Source organism: Callospermophilus lateralis, chromosome 20 (genome assembly GCF_048772815.1).
Source record: "Callospermophilus lateralis isolate mCalLat2 chromosome 20, mCalLat2.hap1, whole genome shotgun sequence".
NCBI classification, from domain to species: Eukaryota; Metazoa; Chordata; class Mammalia; order Rodentia; family Sciuridae; genus Callospermophilus; species Callospermophilus lateralis.
In genome coordinates, this window is record NC_135324.1 from 19,073,908 (window position 1) to 19,094,407 (window position 20,500).

At 49.3% G+C, this 20,500-nt stretch overlaps 1 protein-coding gene across 4 annotated transcripts in view; it reads right to left on the reverse strand.

Annotated features, from left to right (window-relative positions):
• Mitf (melanocyte inducing transcription factor) overlaps positions 1-20,500 on the reverse strand; it is a 178,394-nt gene that overhangs the window by 12,118 nt on the left and 145,776 nt on the right. For 2 of the 4 annotated variants that reach the window (XM_076841123.1, XM_076841122.1), the window contains exons 3-7: positions 12,013-12,240; positions 10,980-11,063; positions 8,990-9,085; positions 3,243-3,360; positions 1,095-1,151 (exon numbers count right to left, since the gene is read on the reverse strand). In XM_076841123.1, the coding sequence (XP_076697238.1) occupies positions 1,095-1,151; positions 3,243-3,360; positions 8,990-9,085; positions 10,980-11,063; positions 12,013-12,240 (583 nt within the window). Of the gene's footprint in view, positions 1-1,094; positions 1,170-3,242; positions 3,361-8,989; positions 9,086-10,979; positions 11,064-12,012; positions 12,241-20,500 lie in introns of all 4 variants that reach the window. The other 2 variants (XM_076841121.1, XM_076841120.1) reach the window with 1 other exon arrangement.

Below are 20,500 nucleotides of genomic sequence, written 5' to 3' on the forward strand. Positions count from 1 at the left end.
GGTTCTTCCCCCAAGCCCCTAGTTGCATACTCAATTAATCTGTCTCCTTGGGCAGGAGGGTGACATGGCAGGGCATATGAGATAGCAAATGTTTCTAACTAGTGCCTGTTGGGTCAAATGGAAACACAGAGCCTGTCCCTGGGATTCAAGGACCTGCCCCCCACACACACCATTTTCTTTTGGGGGGCGGGGGGATACTGAGGATTGAACTCAGGGGCACTCGACCACTGAGCCACATTTCCAGGCCTATTTTCTGTTTTATTTAGAGACAGGGTCTCACTGAGTTGCTTAGCACTTCACTTTTGCTGAGGCTGGTTTTGAACTTGTGATGCTCCTGCCTCAGCCTCCCGAGCCGCTGGGATTGCAGGTGTGTGCCACTGCACCCAGCTTCCACCATTTCTTATAAGGAGGAAGTGTTAATTTATGGCTCATGTTCTTAAAAATCAGCTTAGGAAGCAGAGGTGTGATGTTATGAGATGAGAAGTTCACCTACACTCCCTCCTGCACCCGAGGCCACACCTCATTTTTCCTCGGCCACCGCCCTCACATGCACGTATTAAACAGGAATTTAAGTTTTCAGAGGAAAAGGTCTAAAGATTTAATGGAGAGTCAATTAGACACACAAAGGCACTGTGCATGTTCCAGGACTTCTCAAAGTCACAGGTACGGTGGGAAGTTGGGAAGGTGACCTCCCCCAGGGACCCCCAGAAGTCTTTCTTTTCTATTTCTCTCTCATCTCCCTGGAGAAGGAGGTCCCAGCTCCCCACTTGTAATAATAAGTTCCAGTGTGAGCATCACTTATAATGGGGTACTTGGGGATCAATTCCCCCTCTTGCAAAAAAGAAAAAAAAAAAAACACTACCTCAAACATCCACAGAAAAACAAAGTCTTTGGAAACTAAATGCGAGAATAAATGCGGAATTCAGTTTGGCCTGAGATGAAACACACACCCTGGTTTCTCTGAGATACGGTTTTCCCCCACGGCTTTGACAGCTCCAGAAATCAATGATCGTGCACGATTTCCGGCAAGGTTCTGACGAGGGATGCGCGGCCAGCTCCGACGTGGAGCAACGTGAAGGGAAACGGCTACTTACTCAGGTTGTGATTGTCCTTCTTCTGCCTCTCCTTGGCCAGGGCTCTCGCTTCAGACTCTGTGGGGAAAATACACGCTGTGCACGTGAATGAAGTTGTTAGAAACTGGAACTGTCCGGGGCACCACGACGCACCTACACAACATCTCGTTTTCTACACACACACAGAGAAGCTTGGCTGACTGCACTCCGAGTACGATCACGCTTTCTAAAATGAGGGCTTTAAAAGAGTCTGCGCTTTTTCGGATCACTGTGGATCTGATTCACACAAAAACTCAGCCTCCACCAATGGGTACCAAGATGGTAACAATGGTCCCCAGGGTGCTGCCCACATGTTCCAGTGTTAGTGGGAGCAAAAATAAAGGACCGGGAATCTGCTGTTGGGATTCCATCATCAGGAGTCAAGTTTTCTTTTCAGGCCAAATCATTTTCTGGTTTTTGATTTGCTGCCCTTGTAACCCCCCGGCATGGAAACTGAGTCAAGAAGCTCCCATGCTGGACCTCCACAACCTCCCAGGGGTTCTCAGTGGACATACACTGAGAACTTAGAGCCAGGTTCTGTCAGAATGTGCCAAAACAGAATCGCTCACTGACTCTTGGGAGCAACTATTCACCAGTTTGAGTCTCTAAAATGTACACAGGGAAGGGGCCTGGAGGCATCCGGTGGCAACCGCATTGAGGAAGTTCTACTTGCACACTCGGGTCAGGCCTCTGAGCTAGGGGCTGGCCTTTTGCCTCACACCCAGATCATCAAAACCAAACGCTCTGTTTGACCCGTCGGGGCCTCAGAGAGCTCAGTCTGCCTCCTGGAAGAGAGGAAGGGTGAAATGGTTCACCACCAGTTTGTCCTTTTACCTTGAGACAGCAAGACCTGGAGGTGCACCCACACGGCTATCTCATTATTAACGCATGTGTGGGGTCCGTGCTGCCCCAACATGTGGGGAACTCAGCTGACAAAACGCTGTGTGCATGACAGAGGTCCGGGGAGACTGTTTCTGAGTGACATTGCAGGTGTCTGCCACGGGGGCCTCCCCGCGTGTCCCTGTGTGCAGGCTCCCGTGGGCCTCTGTGCCCATACGCAGATATAACGCAGAGGCTGCCTCTTTAGACTGGGAGGGTGGACGTAGCCACTGAAACTGGCCTGGCCACATGAAAACTGAGTCAAGAAGCTCCCCTGCTGGACCTTCCCTGCCTGGAGGAAGGGCCGGTGGCTTTTACTCCATGCCCCTCTTCAAGAGCCCCGAGGGCTTCTGTTGTTCTTTCTGCTCTTGCCTCCTGCTGCGGTTCCTACTGGGTTTGGGGCTTTGGATAGTTTTATTCATTCATTATTTCAATTGAAACCCCAATTAATGATTTTTTTTTAAAAAAAAACCTGTCTTCAGCCAGTTTTTTGAAATGCTCTTTTTGAAAGACACAATCCCATAGGTTAGGGATTTTCTCCCCCAAGTCCACATCCCCACTCTTCGTTCATCACTCCAGTGGCAGTAGGCGGGGAACGTGGGGTGGAAATGGGCGGAGCAGGGCCAGCCTCACCAGGGCAGAAGGCCAGCTCCAAGCACCTCCTGCCTCGGTTCCCCTGGAAGTGGCAATGGGTAATTTCACACCTGCCCCAAGAACAACCAACCTAATGGCTCCATTTTATGATTTACTCACCCCCTGCCATGTAATAAACCTTTTGCACGTGATCCAGCAAAAAAAACCACGTGGCATCTGACGATGTGAGAAATACGCTGTTGGCACAGCCCATGTGAGGGTTCCAGGTGAGTCAAGGAGATGCAGAGCAGGGTTCCCAAACTCAGCACCACCAGGGCCTTGGCAAGGGATGTAACTGCCAGGCAGGGCACAGAGGTCTGCAGGGGAAGAACTGCCTGCCCCCCCTGACCCAAGGGGCACGCACGTGCAGACCATGACCAGTGCCTGGCAACAACTGGGTCCCTATCCCCAGTATCTCAGGAACCCCTGGAAACCAGGAGGGCCATGTATAAATCCTCCATCTTAAAATCTCACACCACATTTTAACGACTTCAGAGACCCCAAGAAACAGGTCCATGGGTCACACACGGTGGTCTAGACATTACTGCACTGGTCCCCATGTCTGGCGAGGAAGGCAACAGGAAGCCCCCATAAGATGCCCACCCCCTGGGCACGTACCTGTGAGCTCCCGCTTGATGTTGGGGAGGTTGGCAGGACAGGAGTTGCTGATGGTGAGGCCAGGGGGTGGCAGGCCTTGGCTGCCGTAAAGGTCGATCAAGTTTCCAGAGACGGGTAACTGGACAGAGAAACAAGGACACATATAAACCCTTGAGCAATGACCAAGTATTTCAGATAAAATTCACATCCTGTTTTAGGTTTTACTAAAGGAAAATGATGGAAGGAAGGAAGGAAGGAAGAAGGAAGGAAGAAGGAAGGAAGGCAGGCAAAACATTTCTTTCAAACAGGAAATACGACGAAAGTATTTTTTCTTCCCTCACAGGTATTAGTCACAGAGAGGAAGACGAAGGGGCAGTCTCACACCATATAACACGAGCTGCCTCGCTGGTGGCTTTATTTGGAGCCTGGAGACACTGGGGAGGTGGCACACAGGTTCCTATGGCTATGAAGTCGGGCTCTGGGGACAGCCTTGCCCCTCACCGAGCTCTTGGTCAAGGTCAATTTTCTTACTTCTTTCTATCACCTCCCCCTTCTTCTCTTTCTTTTATAAGGAAAAGCAATTTTTAAAATGTTCTCTTTTTTTTTTGGAAAATGATTTTCTTATTGCTAAAGAAATTTCCTTGAAACTGAAATTTTTCAGAAATCCACCAGAGGGAGCCACAGACTTTAATAAAAAGACAAAAAAAAAAAAAAAAAGGAAAAAAAAAAAGAACTTTCAAAAAAGCATGAAAGGAGCATGTGTGTTCCAGGCTAGTTCAAGAGTCCTCGGTTTTCCCTCTAGCTCTGAACTGCTTTCAAGGTGGAGAACTCATTTTTCCTGGCGCTGACTTCCTTTGCAGGGATGTGCATTTCCTGGTCACTGGTTGGACGTGGTGGCTTTATTCGCCCTTTTTTGTCCCAAGAGGCCCAAGACCTTGCCTCTCCCAGTGGCTGAAGTAGAGCTGTGACACCAACCGAGCAGGAAGAGCGAGGAAGGACACCCTTCCAGGCAGACGCTGCCGATTCCAGGTCACACAGCCCTCCCACCCTGGATCGCAGCTGGATCAGACTCCACGTGAGAGGGAAGTAAGTTCAGAAAACATTCGCGTTTGATGGGAACATTTAGTGGCCAACAGGTGTCTAGTAAAGGCTGTGCCCAACACCCAGGATGACCAGCCCCCATCTGAAATGCTGAGATGTGAAGAGTTTGGGTCCTTGGCACATCTGCATGTGCACAGTGGGCATCTGAGATGGCACCTGTGTCCAAACACATTCACCTCTGTTCCATTCACGCCTTACGCACACTGCCTGTGGACAGGTTTACAGAATAGCTCGGCGCACCTGTCTTTTGCCTGTGGTCTACCCCGTGAGGTGCGCTCAGGGACTCTCCACCTGTGGCTTCGTGTTTGCACTGAACGAGATTCAGATTTTGGAGCATTTTGGTTCCTGGACTTTCAAGTTAGGGGTGCTCAATCTGAAGTACTATTCGCCCTTTCAATCACCATCAGGAGATAAAAATGGAACCTTTTGTGCTTCCCTCCTTGAGAGCCACCTGCATCTCTCCCAAGGATGGTTTCTAAATCAACCCATGGATCTAAATCAGCCCATGGATCAAGCCCCTGGCTAGACAGCAGGGTGTGCACCAAGTAAGAGCCTTTGTGGCAGGATACGGTGACACAGGCTCCAACAGGAGCAGGGTGATAGAGAGGACAGGAAGGTCAGCAGGACCCAGCACCACTGTGTCCCTGTTGAGGTGACATTTACTGTAACTGCATAAACTACCCCTCACCTGCACACATGCAAACACACACACACTGAGCTGATTTAAATGTCCTTGACCCCCACTGCAGGGCCTTCCAGCTAAGGAGGAGTCACTGATAAAAAGTGGCTTTCACCATTAGCTGTCACTCCCCTAAGTGGCACTGTTTGAAATAGGTCACCTTCTCAGGGTCACCTTGCCCAGAGCATGCAGGCTCCTTCTTGTCCTACTTAACACCAAGCGAAAGCCCTTCCCACATCCCAGCAGAGCCCTGAAAATGGCCAGAGAGCTGGGACTTAACGGACCCACTAACGGGTCCCAAGTCTCACGCCTCTTTCCTGTCTTGCTGGAGTTTCAGATTCGGGGGGAAACTGTGCATGTTAACAAATCAAGGACCTCACTTGAAGATTCCAAGCAATGAGCTAACGGGAAAACACCATGCCCCTGCCTCGGGAAATGCAAACGGCAGGTATTACATTTTTCATATGCAAATCAGATGCAAAACAGGCAATCCTGTCATTAGGACGATTTGTTAGGGAAAATAACCGGCAAGTGATATGGATAGCTGGCTTGGAAAAGAGGCACCCAAGTCATCTGATTCCAAACCTCTCCCGAAGGGGAACACATTTTCTCACCCTATTTTATATGTCTATAGTACACAGACACATACACACTTAAGAAGTTCAGAAGGTTTAAGAACTATTCAGCATATTGCCAGGCACGTGGCGCACGCCTGTGATCCCAGCGGCTCAGGAGGCTGAGGCAGGAGGATCACAGTTCAAAGTCAGCCTCAGCAAAAGCTCAACGCTAAGCAACTCAGTGAGACCCTGTCTCTAAATAAAATACAAAATAGGGCTGGGATGTAGCTCCATGGTCAAATGCCCTTGAGTTCAATCCCTGGTACCTCCCCCCACTAAAAAAAGAGAACTATTCAGCATATTTAAAAACTGATTCTGGGTTTTATCCTGGGTTTTTTCAAAACAAAAAACAAAAACAAAAATTCTGTGCCTCCCTTCTTGGTAACAAAAATTCCCCCATAAACTCAGTTAACATCAAAATAACATCAAAAAGGACCCCTTTGGAACTGAGAGGAAGGGGCGTCTTCTGGTTTTTTCTGGAGCACTGACTCGGTGGATGAGGGTCCCTCCCTGAGCTGGCGCACAGAAGACAGCTCAGGTCCCACTGGGAAGGAGGAAGAAGGTCACCCTGCCTGTGGTCTGAATTGAGTTCTTCAATGTTCGGCTCCACCAAAATGAATATTTTCCCAAGAAAATGATGATTGTGAGCCATTATTATTTCTTCTCCCTGGACGGCCCCCTTCCCCGAGTATCAATTGCACACTGTTAGCCCAAGCAAACAGGGACTTTTCTTCTTGGTGAAGGGACAAGAGGCCGTTGTGCTCTCAGAATAGTTACTGCTGGACGTCAATTCCCTTAGGATAGTTTCCTCTCTGGGTTCCTTCCACTTTTTTTGTTAAGTAGTTAACTTGAAATCAAGCATTTCAAAAAATCAAATAAAAGGGAAAAGCGCCTACCATGAAGAACACTGAATTTAAACTTTCTGTGGGAGAGAAATGAAAATGGGGACGGGTGGAAGCAGCTTGGTCATTTAATTTAGATGACTATCCCTCACGTTTGTGAAGAATGGGAGGGCGGGAGCAGCTGACTCCCAGTGGGGGCAGTGGGCTGGGACTGCTTTCTGTGGATGAAGTCATAGTTCTCACCTTGATGAGCTGTGGCAGATGCAATCCTTATCCCCGTTTTACAGGTGACACCCTGAGGCAGAGGGGGTACAACCACAGAGCACGCATGCATAGCCCTGCTTCCAAGCCTGGGTGCCCAAACCCTGTGTTTTACGGTCCTTCCCCGGATAGCAAAGTGCCTCGATGATTTGTGGTAAGACTTGGAAGGGCGGCACTTTGCCTTTCCTGGTGTGGAAATGCACAGAAGTGGAGGCTGGGTGAAGTTGGAGCCTCTGCGGTGGCTGCGGGGAACTGCACCTGGTTCCAGAGCATCCTGCCTACCTGGAAATGGCCCTGCTCCTTTGTCATACTGTCCACTCAAGGCGACGGTCTCCCCCTCCAGGTGGCAAGCCCCATGGTAACCGGGCACCCCTCACCTTTGCATCTGTAGCACCCACCCCTGCAGGTTCACTCAAGGGAGAGCAGGTTCAGAAAGCATCCAGGAGCAGTCAGGATAGGGAGAGCAGCACCCGATGCCCGGGGGCCCTGACCCAGGACATGCGGGCACCCATTCTACAGGGGGCATGGGTGTGGGGGGGTCACTACCACTATCTCCAGAAGGGTCGTCGCATGGAAGAGTCATGCAAGCCAGGACCCAGCTGGACGGCAGACCCCCACTGTGAGGGACACTTTGAATACTCAGTGATGGTGCTCTCAGAACAGAGCTTGGTACTTAGGAGTGCTCCCTGAACACCAGGTCAATCAACAAATAGATCACAGTCGATATCCCGGGGATCTCACTGAGTATGACTTATGCTTCCAGTGATAAATGCTGTGCGTTATCAAGCAAGATGACTGTGCCAGGCAGGTATGACTTAGAGCCCGATTTTACAGGAAGGGAACACAGGACGTCAAGAAGTCAAGTGACAGCAGACTTTGGTTCTGAACCCAGGTCGGTCCACTTCTCCACAGCCCAACCGCTGTGCTGACCCTCTGTCAGAGGCCTCTTGAGAAGCCGGGCGTGAGGACACGCAGGGGGAGGCTCATGGGCCCAGCAGGAGGTTGGATCATTTGTCTCCCCAGGTCCTCACCATTGCAAAAAAAAAAAAAAAAAAAAAAGGAAGAATTTCTGAAATTAGGTCAATTCTACAGGCCTCTTGCGTGTGGCCAGGTAGTCAGTGAGGACCACTGGTAGAAAGACCCCTCCCACGGCCACGCTCTGGGACCAGAGGCCCACTGCGGCCGTGGGGACGTGAGCACACCCACGTGCCGTGGCACATTCGTGAGCTCCCAAGTGCTAGCTCTCCGGGGCACTCTGCTCATGCCCACCCTCGGATCCCAGCTGCTGCCACGTGCAGTGGCATCTCAGGGACACTCCAGAGGTTCCAAGAGAGTTGGGAAGGTGGCACAGGAACATGTGTCAAAATGGCCAGGCATCGGGTTCTACCAAAATCAGGAGGTGGGCTTCCACGGTGGGAAACAGACAAACACAAACCTGCTAGAAGCAGGTTTGAGGTCCCAAGGGGAGTCCTCCTCCCAAACATGAGAGTTCAAGCAAATGAATTAAAGAACTGGACTGAGATGAAATAGGAAATGCTGAATATACAACTCTGCTTACTGAGGACCTGGTGTGCATCAGGAAAGGCCCTCTTCTGCCCTGGCTGGGGCCGTTCACTACTGGAAGGTTTGGATTTTGTCTTCATTTCATTGTGGCAAAGTCAACACACAACATGAAATTTACCCTCTTTGCTATTTCTAGGTGCACAGCTCAGCAGTGTTGAGTATATTCCCGCTGCTGGGAAAAGAACACACGGACCGGGCTCCGAGTTGTGGAGCAAAGTTGTCCCACGCACGAGGGCTACAAGTAATACCCAAGCCCCCTTGACCACGGCTGCTGCACTGAGGTTGGAGGAAGACGTGCTGCTGAGCAGGGTGACCTCACGCCCCCCACCACCTGGGAACAGGAAGGAGCCCCCTTTGGAAGCTGGATCGCGTCTTCAGGCCACTGTGAACCACAGGGAGAGCACCAAGCAGGGCATGGGGAATTGCAAGGCTGCCTTCCCAGGAAGCCCACCTGGACTCCAGAGAACACAGAGCTTTATCCTGGGAGCCCGAAAAACTCATGAAAGTCCCTTCATTTCCAGCGTCACGGTCGCTTATTTGTGAACTAAGATAATTCTCCATTTTTCTTTGATGTTGTTATTTTTAATTTCTCAATGAATCGGTTAAGAACTCAACCCAAAACCATGAGTGTTCAGGACAAAGGGAGAGATTAATGGAAATATCTCAAGATTTTCTAAAACAAACAAAAAAACAAGACATCAATACCGTGTTTGCCATCTGCAAGGCGGGGTCCATCAAGCCCAGGATTTCCTCATTATAACTTGATTCCAGGCTAATGATGTCATCGATGACATCATCCATCTGTAGGAAAAAGCCACAGGAGAGAGAGAAATGAGCAAAAACTGTGCCACACACCCCAAAAGGGACCTGTCCCACCTAAAGCGATAATGCTGTTGAGTTAGATCCTAAGAGTGACCGTCCTCTCCCCAGTAAGATGGAAACACAGGACCACTAACATCAAGGACGCTATGCATCTGTGGCCATCATCTGAGGGGTCCCAGGTGCCCAGGGCTGACCTAGGGATTTGCATGGGCTACATCATGCACCCGGACACAACCCTATCGGGGTCGGTGCTGTTACTGCAGTAACCACCCGGGTGAGATGGAGAAGCGCCTGCCCAGAAGCACACCCTGAAGCCGGCTGCAGCCACAGTCTGCCCCTGGCTTTCCCCACTATGCTGAAGTGCCTTTCCTGAGCAGGAAAGATGGCAGGCAGCCTCTTCTTGAACAACAGCTGCCACTTCCTGTTCCCTTCCCATACCCTGCTGGAGGAGGAAAAGGCAGAAGGGAATTCAGCCCCTGGTTCTGGAGGCCGTGTAGACACTGTGGCTCTCAGGACCCTGGCTGGCCCTGCCCGGATCAGCAGTGGTGTGTAGAGTGACCAGCTCCTTGCAGGGCAGCCAGTGAGCACTGTCCCCCAGGAGCCCCCAGGACGACGTACTCCCACTACATTAATCTTATCCCTGAGGCACCCAAGCATCAGGTAGGATGGTAAACAGCAGCGATGACATGTGCACTGCGGCAGCTACAAGAGAAGCCTGCGGACACCTCTCTGTAAACGGCCCACGTGGGCGAGCCGGGTGCCGTGTGTGTGCCCAGGTCTGCACAGAGCTTCTTCAAGGGGACCTCAGAAGGCACAGGGATGCTGCCCTGGGTCCTTCGGCCTCCTGTTAAAATGCTGAGCTCCCACGTCATGGGCTTGGGACAGAGTCCTGCTTCTCCCACTTCTCAGCTTAAGGTGGAGTCTCCAGTGCCCAAGAGGCGCCATACGCCAATGCCTGAATTGGGGGCTAATGATGCTCCCCGTCCTGTTGACTTCTGGGGAGATCTCAGGATAAACCACAGAAGGTATTCACTGTCAGGAAAGGAGTGGACATCTGAATGTGAGAATTACAAAGTGATCCCTCAGAAGCATGATGGGCAGCCAACTTTGCAAAACTGCTAGCATTCTGTTACATCCCATCTCTGGGTGGCACTAGTTTTGTTTGTTTCTAATGGATGATTTCTAACTGAATCATCATTGGTTTTAATGAAAATAACATTAGTGCGCTTAATGTGCTTGTTTTTTTCATATATTTTTTTCCTCTCCTGACAAGAATCATACAAGTAGATAGTGGGAAATCCAGAAAATTACAGATCTCAAAAATGTCCCATATTCTAATACCGAAAATTGAAAAGCAAAACATAAGAATTCTTTTTGTTGATTACTTTCTCTGTGGCATCTCTGTACGCATACGCATAAACATCTAAATAGATGTCACATAATTTATTCATTAAACAGGATGCTGTAGTGGAACTTTTCTTATTTGGGAAAACAGCCATTAGGTATTATTACATCCATCATGTCTCAGAGCGTGTGTTCTGGGAGACTCCACTTATACGCTAATGTAAGTGACACATCTTGCTACCCTGCTACCCTACCAACCTGTGTAACACACAATGATGATGGTACACAAATAAAGAGTGTTTATGTCTTACTTATTAAAACTCACACACCTAAGCACTTTCTAATGAACCAAAGCAACGTTGGGGAAACATACATTGGATATATATATCTAGTAATTATTTAATGGTGAGCTATTGTGAAGAAAGTGGCCCTGTTCATAGCTTTCTCTACTTAAAAAAAAAAAGAAAGAAAGAAAATCAGTGGAGGTGAAGATCCTGAACTCGTCAGGAAGGCGGTAATCGGTTCCTACCTGCATGCACGAAGCCCGTGGGTGTGCGTTCATGCTGGGGCACTCGCTCTCCACCCTGTTTTGCTCTTCAAACTTATAAAACCCCTGCAAAACACAAGACAGAAGAGCCCTTGGTTTGGATTTGCAGGTGACTCTGTGGGGACGTGTAAGCGAGGCTGATGGCAGAACAACAGGATGAAGGAAGCTCTCAGACGAGGTAGATCCACCCGGAGACAGAGGGGTGAGGGGGACCTTGGGCCAGTCATCTTGCTAGATGACAGATCTGGACACAGGGAAAGGACATGGTCCTTCTCGTGATTAAAGTCACTTCTGAACTTGAACATTTCAGAGTCCAGGAAAAAGCTCCACCAAAAACGAGGCTCATCATCTCAGAATTTGGAAAGAAGAACAGGCATTAAACCACCACTCTCCGCTCGGGGATTTCTGTGCTCCCATTTTGATGTGACCATGAGCTCACAGGTCTGTCTGAGTCTCATCTCCAATCCAGCCTTTACCAAAGTGGGTGTAACAGGCCATTTTATCATGAAACCCGACGCAGGCAGCCATCCACCCTGGTTTGTCTGTCAGAATCTCATGGGCCGTATTTTTCAAATCTGGCACACCAACGCTGCTTGTTTCTTTTATCTTTTTTTTTTTTTTTTTCTCACTCAGGGAGAAATAAAAATAATATTCCAGACACTCACAGCGAGCCGCCCGGCCCTGCCGCCTGTCCCACACCTTTTCTATTTCTGCTCTTCCTCTTCCGCCTCTCTGTCACCCCTCTGCATCTTCGCCACCCCCTGAGCTGGAGGGCAGGGACGGGAAGAGGGCATGGGGTGAGGGAGGCAGAGCCCTGCTGGGGAGGCCACTGTCAGGGGCAGTGAACCCCGCAACCCAGAGACGGGGAACAGGAAGCTGGAGGATCTGGACAGGCCCTGGTGGCTGAGGCTGGGTGGATAAGCGAGGGAGCCCACGGTCAGGGCGGGAGGAGGAGGCAACAGACAGGTACTGAGTGGGAGGAGGAGGAGGAGGAGCAGAGAGGAGGATGCTTTACCTCTTTGTCACAGTTGGAGTTAAGCGTGAGCAGGGCCATGGGGCTGTTGGGCGCGCTGCTCCCCGGCACCGGTGGCATGACGCGGTCGCCCGGCTGGTTTGGACATGGCAAGCTCAGGACTTGGTTGGCATGTTTGTTTGCTAAAGTGGTGGAAAGGTACTGCTTGACCTGCTGCCGCTGCGCTTGCTGTATGTGGTACTTGGTGGGGTTTTCGAGGTGGGTCTGCACCTGAGCACAGCCAGGGAGGGAAAAGAAGACAGCGGTTATTCCCGAGCGGCGGACGGCTGTCCTCCAGGAGCCCAGCAGACGGACCGGCCACCTAGAGCAAACTAGGAAGCGCCCCTAGGTACCAGGCACCACGGTAAGGGATTCCGATATTATTGAAGTCTAAAGTCCAACACGTAGGATTCGGGGGTAAGACTCTGTTTTATTTCCCTGCTAATTAACTCCCATCTCTGTCAAACCTTGTGCCCTTCTTCTCTGTCTACTCATTAAAAGTATTTGCAACTATCGGTAAGGCTAACATGTCTCCAAGGCACCTGAAAACATGTAGTAAGATCAAAGTCACAGTCTCACATATGCATATTCAGTGTATCACACTTTCCTTGGCAAAGGGAACAGCTTTCTGTTGAAACACACGCACATATACACACAAAATAATCCACCCAAAACTCCTTAAAAAGTCACTGTAAAAAGCTTGTAGAATGTAAACATTTCAATGTTTAAATCAGCTGGCCGAGCTCCTCCTCCTTTAATCTGAATGATTAATATTTTAATTACAAAGGAATTCAATTAAAAACACAACTCCACGCTAAACAGGTTTTTTTTTTTTAAAAAAAAAAAAACACACTTAAAACTTATACACTTAAACACATGTATGAGTTTTTAAAGTCATGACTAAGTCACCCAGATACTTTTTATCCTTAGAAACATTAATGCAGAATTATAACTACTTTTTTAAAAAAAATCAATGACCTTCAATTTAAAGTGACTCTTTCTTTCCCTGATAGACACAATTTAACTGTAAGGGGTACAGTATGAACAGGAGATGGAGATCACATAGCCACACACCGGGGAAATAAACCCCACCATTGACCCTGTTCAAAACTCTCCTGAATTACTTCTCATTGCATCAGACCATAAACATCCTAGAAAGAGTGGATTTGCCCTGACTGAGCACCGTGTGCTTACTACAGCCACATTAAAAAGGTGAATCAGTCAACCGGCATGTCAGAAACCAAAGAGGAACAAGAAGAATGCTCACCTGATAGTGATTATATTCTAGCATTTCCAGCATAACAGCGTTCTAGTGGCCCCGATCCAGCGAGAAACGGCAGATTATTCTCCCTCCACTTTCTGGGACTCCAACCCCAAGACTGGCTGGCCTAGGCCAGCACCATGACCAGCGGCCGAGACGCCGCCCGAAGCCTACCTCCCAGCCCTGCTTATAACAACCTAAGCTAATTAGCTATGCATGTAAAAACCATCCTCACAAGGGGCTTTTTTTTTTTTTAAGCCGTATGAGTTTGGTCTTAAATATTGATATCAATTTTCCCCCTGGCTTGACGTCACGCTTTTTTTTCTTAGATATAAAAGAAGCTTTTTAAGGGATGAGCTATCAAAGTCCAGCTCAGTGGCAGATCAAGGCCGATTCAGGATTCATCTTTCGTTCCGGTGGTATTAATAGACAATGGCATTTCTCTTTCAGCAATAGGTTAGGAGTTGGGCGCCCCCTCTGGGGCAGTCGGTGCCCAAAAGCTACTGCTGCACATGAGACCTTTTAAGGCCACATAACACTGCCACTTCCGAGTACAAGAAGACCTCTTTCACAGAGGAGGGCCTGCTGCATTTTCGACCTCAGCAGCCTCATCCTGCGCCCTGGTCTCTGTGCAGGGAGCTCTTAGCTGGGTGGACCCAGGGCTTGCTGACCGACCCCCCCCCATCAGGAAGAGGGGGCTGCCCTGAGCCAGATGCGAGACACACAGCACTGCATGCTTCTTCCTGTAGGAAAAAAGAAAGGACTTCCCAATGGAGCCCTCAAGTTAGGAAGCATGGGCATGTTTGCTACAAATTTTCTAGTATTCTTCTCGGAGCTAGAGAACAACAGGTTACCATTATACATAATTGATGCATTTATGTGTCTATTCTTTGGATCATCATGCACTACTATGTGCTTGGCACTGCAAATCATAGAACACGCTGAACACAAGCCCATATGAAAACAGACAGCATTTCCTTCATAAAAGGAGGTGAGGCCAAAAAAAGAAAAGAGCAGAGCTGGCGGGGGGGGGGGGGGGGGGAGGTGCGGGCACGCCTGTGATTCCAGCAGCTCAGGAGGCTGAGGCTGGAGGATCCCAAGTTTGAGGCTAGCCTTAGCAACTTAGTAAGGCCCTAAGCAACTTAGCGAGACCTTGTCTCAAACTAAAAAATAAAAAAGGCTGGGGAGGTGGCTCAGTGGTTAAGCAGCCCTGGGTTCAGTCCTCAGGACCAAAACAAGAGGGAAAACACACATATATTTCAAAATAATGATGAACAGGCCTAATGGTCACTGTTGAAATGGGAAGATAGTATTTTAAGCATAAAAATATTACATTTATTAATTTTGTCCAAATACTCAGCATCATGACGTCCTTGGAGATGACCACCTCGGACTCTCTCCAGTGCCTGACCTCGCCACACAGAGGTCTCGGAGACATTCGGAGCTCCATAAAGGGTCCAGACATGATAATGATGAGGACAACAGACACTACAAAAATAAACAGAGGCGGCGGGCGCAGCGTGCTCTGCTCACTGACACTTGGAGAAGAAAGGGCTGCACGTTTAAAAATAGATGCCAATTCACCCACAGGCCCTTAGTCCTTAATGAACCCGAGTTTCTGCTTCACTCAGGAACAAGGCCACCTGCTCCTGGCCGGGCCCTGTCACGGAGGTCCCACACATGCAGGTCTCGGTGGCCCAGTGGTTCCCTCATCCTCTTGCCCTCGGCCTCTTGAGTGTCCAAGCCTTCAGGTGAAGGCAGCGGCCTCCCAGCAGGATGCGTAGGACAACGTGGCGGCTGTGAGGAGGGACTGGGGCGGCAGGGACGGTGACGAGAAGAGGGCGCATCCTGAGAAGGCTCAGAGGGGCCACACTGCTGCCCACTTGCTCTGTGATGGACCAGCCCAGGGCTCCCAGCGGTTCAAGGGCAGCTGGCAACACCAGCTTCTTTTTGTAAGTAAAATGCTCTGGGTTTAAGTAACGGACAGCTGTTTGTCTTATTCTCCACGTGGCATGACCCCAATCAAACACAGCTGGGGCTGGGCTCTGCCCCCGAACCCCCAAGACAGGCTCTGTTTCCTACAGTCCAAGGGCACAGGGCCTGACGGACAGTCCCTGGCGGAGGCCTACCATCTCTGCTTCTGGGAAGTCCTGTTCAAGTCTAGGTATCGTCTGGTGCTGCTGCTTTGAGAGACGAAGTCCCTGATACCTCAGGGGACAGGTGGCTAAGAATGTGAGGCCTGGGTTCCAATTCTGGGTTTCCAGCTGCTATTCCAGTGTCCTGTGGCCAGTCCTTAACTCCTCCCAGCTCTCGTGTCTCCTGTGTTCATTGGGAGCCGTAATAGAGCCCGCACAGGTGTGTCTGCACCATCCGACGAGGCACAGGCAGTACCCACCACAGCACTCCACCAGGGTTGTATCTTAGGACACTTTAAGGCCTTCAGAGGGACTGTGTCCATGTGCCTCTTGATATTTACCCTCTGGGAATTACAGTGGAGACCTCCAGAAACGGAGGGTCATACCCGCCACATGCCCCTTGGTGTCAGAGTGACACTGTCGCGGCCTGCGGCGCAGCCTTTGCGAGTTCCCCAGCCTGCCGTGGGATGGGAGGGAAAGTGGAGGATGGTCGGTTCATTCCGAGAGCAGTTTTGAGGGACAGAGCCTTGCTAGGGTCCTGGACGTCCCCAGGCTCTCCAGTCACACTTTGAGAACCTGATCTAGAACACTGTCAGCATGGTGGCACCGTCTGTCCTGGCCACACCAGGCATGACTCTGGTGGCAAGTGGGACCCTCATGCAGAGCATGCTGGAGGAAGATCCTGGGGGTCCCTGGTACCCCCCAGCAGCACCATGCGGCTCTCCAGCCCTTCCCAATGGTAAACCCGCTCAGCCATCAAACTGAAAGCTTCTTAGTAACTTTGCTCTCATCGATTTTGAAATAGTCAACCAGTCACGCAAATGAGAACTTGCACATAGTATAACAGAGGACAGAAACATCTTTATGATTTCCTGATAATACCCACGTTTTGGACCTTTAAACCAAACACCTGTGTTAAGGACTTCAGATAGTAATGGCTGACCACCATTCAGTACGGCTCCTCTCTGAAGCACAGACGGTAAAGCAAAACTGGGACACTATCCCAACACTCCATTTACTGACACCAATCGTGTTCGTTATGAATTCTGCTTGCGATCTGAGTTGCAGCGTGAAAATCCAAAGGCTTTGGAACTCTGCTTCTAGCTATGGCCCCTATCTCTCTGCCGTTTCCTTCCCTCTTTCAGATCCTGAATTGATAATGGAAGAACTGGACTGGATCGCCTCCTGACCACCTCCCTGTAGCTCTGCCACTTCCTGAGTGACGCTGACAGGCCATTCTCCATCAGTTTCATTCTAAAGAGATCCTGGAGTACATCCCTGTCCCGGTAAGACTCCGCTATAAATGCCACCATCCTGTGGGAACAGGACTTGCCGGGGCAGAAGACCTTCCAGCAGGTGGACTGCCCTTCTGCTTACCCAGAATTTGAATAAAACTGAATGGAGATTCCCACAGCCCTTCAGTTTAGGATGGATCTCACTGTTTTCCAACAAGTCCACAGAGTGTTGAGGTCCCTCGTGTGGAGGGAGAAAATGTGTTCTTCAGTAGGTTCAGGGGACATCAGAGGGATTAATCAATGGCTACTCACTACCATGACCCCACCACCTTCTTTCTAAAACGTTTTTTAAATATCAAGTTACAATAAGTCAATTATGTGATCATAACCCTTGGGAAAAAAAATGGTGAGACAGAAAGCTAGAACCCAGGGCTCTGGGCAAGTGCTCTGCCAACTGAGCTCCGCCCGAACCTGGCTTTCGTAAGCGACGGGGGCAAGCCTTGCAGGGCGGCAGTCTGATGAGGACCCAGGCCCCCTTCCATCCCACAGTGGTGGCATTACCAACCACAGGTGGCACAGGCCCAGAACGTGAGTTCTAGGACAGGGACGCTCGCTTCTGTATGATCTGTGCGGAGGAATCCTCAACTAAGAACGAGGGTGACGAGGACACATATCCTGACTGAAGGGAGAAGCAGCCAAGGGGGGTGCCAACAACAAGGGAAAATAAAGAGTCCACAGGGAGGAAGGGCACACAGGAGTGAGGCACCCCACTCAGGGGCTGCCCCTCAGCCCCGCCAGCTCTCTGATTCTGTATGGCCTGTCAACAGAAGAGGGATCTCTTTTTTTTAATATTCATTTTTTGGTTTTAGTGGGACACGATATCTTTATTTTACATGTATGTGTTGCTGAGGATGGAACCCAGTGCCTCGTGCATGCTAGACGAGCGCTCTACCTCTGAGCCACAACCCCAGCCCCTAGAAGAGGGATTTTACGTTTTCAAATAGTTGAAAAAAATCAAAAGAAGACTGACATTTCACGATGCATGAAAATCACATGAAATTGAAGCATCAGTGTTGAAAAGCTTTGTCAGCACACAGTCACACCTGCACCTCAGCACAGCTGAACAGTACCCCAAAATGAGGAAAGGGGGCATGTACCCTGGGAGCCTGTGTTGGCCCCCAAAGCCTGAACGAGCTACTGTCAGGCTTCTTATCGGAAACGCTGACCCTTGCTCTCTAAGGAAAGTCTGACCAAACTAGAATTGAGCTTTCCTGTTACACAGAAGCTTTTTCAAGGTTTGCAGGAAGGAACGGGGTGATTTTATAAGGAGGAGTAGAGTACGTACACATGATCTTATAGTCGTATTTCCAACTGTTGTCTAAACTGGATGCCCTCCACATAAGAAGACAGGGTGTGTTCCATCATCCCCATCTTAAAGACAAGAAGCAGACGTGCTGGTGAGAACCCAGAGCCAGGTCATCACGACCCTGGCCAGGGTGGAAGATGACAGACACACTTCACTGGGGATCAATTTTGATCCCGGGCTTTATGTGGGCAGAGAGGGAAAGACAGACCCGTGTGAACCAAGAGACGGGCTCATGTCCCAACGAGCACACGGCACCCACATGGATGGCCTCTCAGCCCTGGCCTGCAGACACTCAGATAGCCCTTCCTACCTCATCACTTTGTGGGCTTCTGAAATCAGAGACAGGAGTTGTAACTGCGGGGCTGGGGTTGTGGCTCAGAGGTAGAGCGCTCACCTCCCAGGCACTGGGTTTGATCCTCAGTACCAAATAAAAATAAAATAAACACAATGTGTCCACCTATAACTTTAAACATTTTAAATAAAATTTTAGAATAAACATTTTTTTAAAAAAAAGAGTTGTAACTGTGTACAGATAAAAGGAAAATAAATCTGCTTTTCTACAAATCTGATGTTATAATAGAATCAACTAGACCAGTCCTACCAAAAAGTCCTAGCAAGTCTCTTATCCCAAGCTAATGACCTGTAACAGGGTGCTTATTATAAGCTACAAGGTAGGCAGGCTTTGGCTGCAGGATAAGCAATATTTAATGGCGGTAGAATAAAAGGTATTATCTTCAGGAAACTCAAAAACACAGGTTGTGGGAAAGGGCGGGGGCAGGGGGTTAGCAATGATGGTGGAATGTGATGAACATTATTATCCAAAGAACATGTATAAAGACACGAATTGGTGTGAATAAACTTTGTATACAACCAGAGGTATAAAAAATTGTGCTCTATGTGTGTAATAAGAATTGTAAGGCATTCCACTGTCACATATAAATTTTTAAAAAATTATTAAAAAATTAAAATAAAAGAGGAAAAAAACAGGTTATTTCTTCTCTCTCAGACTGAACCAAAAATCACGAGAACAAAAAGAACAAGTTTTATCTCAGCCAGATAGAAGCAGGACAGATCTGACAGTGGTAGCTACCTCTCTGTGGTGTAGTTATCATTCTGGAATAAAAACATCACTTTCAGGAGCAAATTTCTACAGGGGAGAAGAAAGAAGACCCGGTTAACTTAGTCACCACTTGTTTGAAGAGAAAACCATGAATTTAGCATCCTGCACTCTGAGGATCCTTTCAGTCATTATGAACGGCCTTAATAATAACAAACAGGAAGATTGCTATTTATTAGTCAAACCGGAATTCCTGAGGGCTGAGGTGGTGGCTCAGTGGTAGAGTGCTTCCTAGCAGGGCACTGGGTTCGATTCTCAGCACCACGTAAAATAAATAAATGAAACAAAGATCCATCAACATCTAAAAGAATATTTCAAACAATCAGGAATTCCTTCTTAGTAAATAGGAAGATTGCTTTTTAAATATAAAAAACAGGATCAGTATCCATTCATTCTAAACTCTCTGCCATATGCCAGACATGAAGAATTTTATATGCAACCCTAGCTTAGGTTAATCAAAATTCTGCTAAGACAGTCACTGGGGTAGCCATGCAAGATGTTCTTGAAAGTCTCTGTGCAGTTCTGTTTTGGCTGTTAATGTATGGTGACGACCTCTGATTGACTACAGAAACAGCTCTTGAAGAGATCCGATTTTGAGCGTTTTAGATTCTTATTTGGAGCTGCAGCATTGAGAGCATCTTCACTGTCACCCTCTTGCCAGAAACAGAGAACTAAATACAGGAATGGGTGCAAGTCTTATGAGCAGATAAATCCCTGGGGGACCGTGTTCCTGCAGAGCGTGGCTCCGTAGGTCTGGGATGGAGCCATGGGTCCTGCACTTCTAACAGGCTCCCAAGGGATGTGATCCTGCAGGCCCAGGAAGCCACCTGCCCTAAGCAACAGGCTCTAGTACGTTAGTCACATAATCTCCTTTCGTTCAACCGCTATCCCTTGCACACCAACCAGATGCCAGGCAGGGAGAGCATCTTCCACAGGATGTTCCTGAAGGGCGCAGAGAGAAGGTGACTTGTGAGCCCAGATCTGATGCTGGTGGGCGGGGCTGGGACAAGGGGAAGGGTGAGAGCTGCCTGGCCACGGCCAGAAGCCCAGGGTCTGAGGGAGTGGCTGGAACAGCAGGAGAATCCACATTCTCTGCTTGGGGACCTTCCATGTGCTCCCTGGGCCTCGCTGACCTCCTCCACATTCCTCCTCAGTCTCCTTTGCTAGAGGATTCCCTGGCTCCCCTCCTACAGAGTAACTTGAAGCCCAGAGCTTGATGTTATCTACCCACAATCGCAGCCCTGCGGATCCAAACCCACCACATGGAGTACTTACTGGACACTCGGCAAATCTTCAGTGAATCAAGGAAAAAATGAGGACAGCGAGGCTGAAGGGCACAGAGGCCAGGAGCTGAGGCCCAGGGCCAGACCATGCAGG